Consider the following 6,416-nt stretch of genomic DNA (forward strand, 5'->3'; position numbering starts at 1 on the left):
CTCTCTCCCTCCCTTTCCCTATACTCTCTGGCAAGTGCATTTTTAAAAATGCTTGTCTATTATTTAGTATTGTTGATAGTAAGGATTTCCCCAGGGTTTTTCTTTTTCTTTCCTTGTTAGTTTTTTGCTATAGTCACATGAACTCAGTGGAGACAGAGAGAAAAAGAGAAATGGAAAGTGAGAAAACACCCCACAGGGGGATGACCACAACATACTCCCTTCTCCATTCTCTTGGGATTTGGGGCATGCATGCATGTGCACTTGCTGTGTTTTTCAGGTGTCCAGGTCCGGGACCTGAACCCTGCAAAGTCAGCCATGTGGGATACAGCACCTTAACCACCACCCCCAGCTGGCCTTCCCCAAGTTTAGATAAACCATTTCTAAACATAATTTTTAAATGATGCATCATTTTCCTCTGAATGACTCTAGCATAGTGCACTGCACATCTCTCAGTACTGAGAAGTACAAGAGACAGACAAGCTCTGCTGAAGCAAAGCCCAGGCCTGAGATGGAAGGGTCTGGAGGTCCCCATGTATCCAGCTCTTGAGCTCAGAGTCAGCTCAGAACCCCAAGAGACTTGGGGGAGGCAAGCAAGTGAGATCTTCTAAACTCCAGATCCAAGACATGACCATAACGACCCAGCACCACCAGGTGTCGCTACGTGAGCACCTGCACCCTCAGCTCCTGCAACCAGCGGAAGGGAAGGAACACCTACCTGGGTCCTACCTGATTCCCCCAAGATACTGACTCAAGTAGGTCGGGGCGGTCCTGGGCATCTGTATTTAAACACCTGCCCTGGAGCTCTCCTCCACTTCATCAAAGGGAAAGTTAGAAAAAATAACTAATTCCAGGAGAAACCATTTATTCCAGGGCTAGAGCAGACAGGGTGTGGGACCATTTTATTTTTGGTGCCCAAAAGCAAGGAAGTGCTCAAAGAATGATACAAATAAAAATGTTAGGGGCCAGCAGCTGGCATGGTGGTTAAAGCATTGGACTCCCACATGGCAAATCACAGTTCGAGTCCCATTCCTGGTGGCTTCCTTTCTCACTTCCCCTCTCTCTGTCTCTCTCTGGTGCCCTATAGCAAATTAAAATAATAATATTAATAATAATAATAAAATAGGGACCAGCAGTTAGTGTAATGTCTATGTCGCTGGACTCCCATGTAGTCGACTGCAGTTCACGTCCTGGACTCAGTGGCTTAAAACTCACGCCAGGCGCATGTGCATGCATGCCCATGACCCCAGGAGGAGAATGGAGGAGAAGGGATTGCGGCGTGGCCATCCCCCTGGGGGGTGATTTCTCACTTTCTACCTCTCTGTCTCTCTGTCTTTCTGGCAAACGCACGCACCCTATAGCAAAAACCTCTCCCCCACAAATAATAATAATAATAAAAATAAAATAAATAATTTTTTAAATGTTAAAAGGACACAGAAGTCAGCTTTCAGGACTCCCATTAGCCACATCTGGGACACCTTAAACATGCAAATAATGATAGGAATACATATAAGCCATTAAATAAAACAGAAATACTTGAACCCATGTTGAAATCAATAAGTACATAAGTAAGAGAGGAGTAAATTTTTCTTTACAGTGGAGTGCCACCTGATTAAGGCAGGAATAAAATGATTTAGAATAGTGCCATTTGGCAATCGTCAAAACAATAATTATTCAACCAATTCAATCTGCCCCATGAACAGGGGCCAGGTATGGAGAGCTCTGACTTGGAGGTGGGATGGGACCATGAGCTTAGAGGGGAGTAAGGGCAGGAAACACCAGTGTCCAGTGAATTTGGGGCTGGAATGGAGAGATGGCGGTGTCCCATCAAGGAAGTGAGAAACCGTGCTGCAGGCCTGGGACACAGCAAAGGGGTGGAGACCACAGGGCAGCCTGCAGCTTCCAAGTGCGCCTCTGGCTAGCTGCCTTGACGTCTAGAATTCATTCCTTCATGAGGGCTCGGTGCCTTTGGAGTTAGGTACGACCCTCTTCAGGATCCCTGAGGAATAGTTCCAGAAGTCCTGGGAGGCCTCCCTGACTGCAGAGAGTATTGGAGAATGGGGAGCTCGAAGGGAGATAAGAAGGGATCCAGGAGGTGGCAGGCAGACTCTGGGTACTGCACGGATCCAGAAGGCCGAAGTCCTACCCGTGAGCACCGAGAAAGATCGGCCAAGGGAGTGTCCTCTCCACACTGTAGAAGCTCCCCAGCAGGCTTCAGATGTCTTGGGAGCAAACTCCAGTCAGGAAGCCATAGGACGAGGGCTCCAGTGACCCAGAAGTGCATCCCAGCACCTTCCACCCTGAGAGCTTAGGAGCTGCGCCTGAGCTGAGCCATCCCCCCATGCAGATGGCCCTTCACTGTCTCTAGGTGTCAGTGCACAGCGTGGTTCTGCCCCGGCTGGCCACTTCCTGACTCCCCCAGCCCTCACAGGGCCCCAGTCTCACACACACCAACACATACACACACACCAACACACACACACACACACACACACAGGGCAAGGCAGCCCCAGCCCACCTCAGAGAGCCCTCAGGGAGGAAGTACGGTATTTCCAAATCAGTTGTTCCTCTGGTGCATCCTGGGAGGTGGGGCCGACCCGGAGGGAAGGTCAGGATTTCTACCGACCAGGAAGAACTTGGGCATATATTTAGCTCACTAAAAATAACAGGAGGCCAGAGATGAGGGCCGGGAATGGTCTGCTTGGACAGGGAGAGCTCAGGGAGGCTGGCAGGAAGGACGTCGAAGGAAAAGAAGGGCTCTGACAGGTCCCAGCAGGAGGGGAGAGGGTATCTGTCTCCCTCCTCTTGGTGTGTGGTCCAGACAACTCAGACACTGAGAGGAGGTGGGTGGCGAGGAAGGGTCTGCCAGGGAGACAGGGAATGCCATAGCCAAGGCTAACAGCTTGGGTCAGAAGGTAGGCAGCCCAGCCGATGTGAACTGAGGCTGGCTCGAGCCCTGTAGGTGGGCTAGGGCTCCCGTCCATTTCTCTCAGCCCCAGGCCCCCTTGAGACAGCCAAGTTCTGGCCAGGGAGAGCCAGGTCTGGCCCCTGAGAGCTGGACTCAGACACACCTCAGACAGGCAAGGGCAGGGAGGGAGTCAACAAGCAAGGCCTCGAGCCAGAAGCTGGCCCAGTGTGGAGGCTAGTGAGCACTTACCCCCGTGGGCTGGTTCTTTGTGTCCAGCAAAGGGGCATTGAAGCTGGCAGACAGACTCGGGGTGGCAAGGACCTCCCGGAGTGGGACCTTGGCTTCCCCCAGGAACCTGAATGGAGAGAAAAGTTGAATGTAGAAAACCTACCTAAGGTTCCCGACCTTCTCCCTCCAGACCTCTCACCTCCTCCATCACCCCCACCAGACTACAGTCACCTAGGACCCCACCATGGTTCCCCTGCACACCCACCACAGCCACAGCCACGCACCTTCCCTGGAAGCCAAGCTCCTGCTTCCCGGGCATAAGAGAGAGATAGGCACCACTCCTTTCCCAAGGTCAACATTGCCCCTACTTCTGACTCTCCCCAGAAGCCCAGCCAGCCCTCCCCTGTCAGATGTAAGGGCTGTCTTCCCATCGGACCTTGCCGGTCCACCAGGTCAGCATGTCTGGAGGCAGGGTCAGTTTCCCCAACCAGTGGCCTATGTTAATTGGAAGCCAGCACCTGGTTTCACGGCTGACTTCTGCTTGCTTTCCTGGGAATCGAACCCACCCTGCACAGTACTGTCAGGTACAAAGCCTCATTCATCTGATCAACAGCTGTGGTGCACTTTTTCTTAAATGACAGAGAGTGTGTGCACATGTGTGTGCTCACAGCAGGGCAAGGTGGTAGGGGAAGAGAGAGAGGGGAGACAAAGCACCCTTGAAAGGGTCTCGTCACACCTTGATCATCTTTCTCCAGTCCTCCAGCTCCTCAGGATCATGGGCACTCACCACGTGCCTGCGTGTTCTCAGGTTTCCCTGGGGATCCAAACCCATGGTCGGCCCTGTGGCTTCCAGCACTGCAGTCCCCTGTTAGGGACTGCAACACCAGGCTGAGCCACAGGCATACTCCTTTTTTTGGATTATTTTATTTAACTTTCCCTATCCATTTATTTATTTATTTTAATTTAACCAGAGAGGGACAGAGAGAGGGGGAGAGAGAGAAAGAGAGAGAAAGAGAAAGAGGGGAAGTGAAAAAGCAAGTTGCCAGGTCCAGGACCATGTTGGAGTCCAGTGCCTAATCACCACACCACCTGCCAGCCCCTATAGGCATACTCTTATCATTTGCTCTTTTTAAAATTTTCTTCCTGATGGACAAACAGCACATCTGTTGTCTGGGACCATCCTTTTTCTGATTTTGGTAACAACTGATTTAAATATGGGTTTCTAAGATAAAAGTAATCTTGATCTAATTGGCTGATTTTTACACCGGCAACACACAATGAGATACCACTGCAGTCATTAGGATGGCCATTACTAACACAGAGAGAGAGAAACAAGCGCTGGCCAGAATGTGGAGAAACTGGAACTCCGTGAGTGCACTGCTGGTGGGAAGGGGGACAGGTGCAGCCACAGTGGAAAACACTACAGTGGATTCTCAAAAAAGGAAACAGAATGACCACACAATCTAGCCATTTCAGTTCTGTAAATCTACCCAAAAGAATTGAAATCAGGAACTAGAGGAGATGTTTGCACACACACTCACTGCAACTTTATTCACAAGGGCCAACGGGTGGAGGCTCCCAAAGTCTCTATCAAAAAATGAATGGCTAAACAAAGCATGGTTTATGTACACAAGGGAACATCTCCCTGGAAAGAAAGGTGACTGTGACACATGCCACAATACGGGTGCACCTTCAGGACATTATGTCAAGTGAATAAGCCAGTCACAAAAGAACAAATCCTGTCTGACTCCACTTTTCTGAGGGGTCTAGAGACAAAGTAGAAGGATGGCTGCCAGAGGGTGGGGGTGCGAACGGGGGCTAACTATTTCATGCATACACAGTTTCCGTGTGAAGATGAAAAAGCTCTGGAGCAGATAGTGAAGTTGCATCTAATGTCACTGAACTATGCGCTTGAAAATGGTTAACGTAGTCAATTGGATGTGTATTTCGTCATCGTAAAAATGGAAATTAAAACCTAGCTGCTTGGGGCCAGCAGATAGTGTGATGATTACGTTGCTGGACTCCCCCGTCCTCGACCATGGTTCGAGTCCTGGACCCAGTGGCTTAAAACTCATACTGGGTATTGGGCTGGCAGGTGGCATAGTAGTTAAAGGCACTGGAGTCCCACATGGCTGACCTCAGTTTGAATCCCAGATCTGATGGCTTGCTCTCTCACTTTCCTTTTCTCTCTCTGTCTCTGATCAAATTAAAATAATGATGATGATGATAATAATAACAAATGGAATTAAATAAATAATTCTCTTTAAAAATACCATCTAAATGATCTATAGTGATTAAGTGTATAAATAATAATTAAAATTAATAAATAAAACAATTTTTTCAAAACTCACACTGAGTGCATTTGCGTGTGTGCCCAGGATCTCAAGAGGAGAGTGGAAAAGAAGGGATTACAGCATGGCCATCCCTTTAGGGGATGATTTCTCACTTTCTGTCTCTGTCTCCCTCAGTCTCTCCAGTGAGCACACACACCCTATAGCAAAAATATCTCTAAAAAAAAATTTAAAACTCTAACTGCTTATTTAAGCTTCTTGACAATAAACTCTTTCTTTGTCTACCCTTCTCGGAACCGGCACACCTTCAGTCACCTTGCAGGGCCCCTGGTCAGCAAGGTAATAAATGTGCCGTGTGCTCAAGATCAATTTTTCTAACAGGTCTTTTTTTTTTTTTTTTTTTTAGGGGGCTAACAGGAGAGAGATGTTCGCTAATATTCACTCCAGGCCTCTAAATCCCTCACAATGCTAAGAGTCACATGCAGATACTTCAGACAGCTAATGAAATACAGGACTAAAATACATGTTTATTTTGGTGCAAAAAAAAAAAAAAAGCCTTAAAATCCATGTGTACTTATTTCATAATAGGCACTTTCCACGAACTTGTTGAAGAACCCACATATTTTCTTGAATGTGGACTGATCTGTGTTCTATTCCTTCACAGCGTGGAGTGGGCTTTGCACTGCAAGTTATTAAATGGGGGTTCCTGGAATGTCCATGCCAGGAGCCAGCATGGAGGGGGCACACGTCACCAGCATGTTGACCAAAGTGTCCTCAGGACCCGGGCAATGTCACAAAGAACAGACAGTAGTGTAGAGGACCATGAGTCCATGCAACACCAGAGGTCGGAGCCACTCTGTCCCTCATGGGAAAGCAGGGGCAGCAGTGCCCAGGGACTTGCTATAGCAGGTGGATGGGGCGCCTGGGCCTAGGACTCAGGTCTCCTGCAGCCGCTGGAGCACTGAGGCTTCCAGTCTCGGGAATTTGGGGGC

At 48.9% G+C, this 6,416-nt stretch overlaps 1 protein-coding gene across 1 annotated transcript in view; it reads right to left on the reverse strand.

Annotated features, from left to right (window-relative positions):
* DYSF (dysferlin) overlaps window positions 1-6,416 on the reverse strand; it is a gene marked incomplete in the record, with an annotated part of 243,950 nt that overhangs the window by 187,833 nt on the left and 49,701 nt on the right. The window contains 1 exon segment of the mRNA XM_027772968.1: window positions 3,155-3,260. Within this exon segment, the coding sequence (XP_027628769.1) occupies window positions 3,155-3,260 (106 nt within the window).

Source organism: Tupaia chinensis, unplaced genomic scaffold, assembly GCF_000334495.1.
Source record: "Tupaia chinensis unplaced genomic scaffold, TupChi_1.0 Scaffold000316_1, whole genome shotgun sequence".
NCBI classification, from domain to species: domain Eukaryota; kingdom Metazoa; phylum Chordata; class Mammalia; order Scandentia; family Tupaiidae; genus Tupaia; species Tupaia belangeri.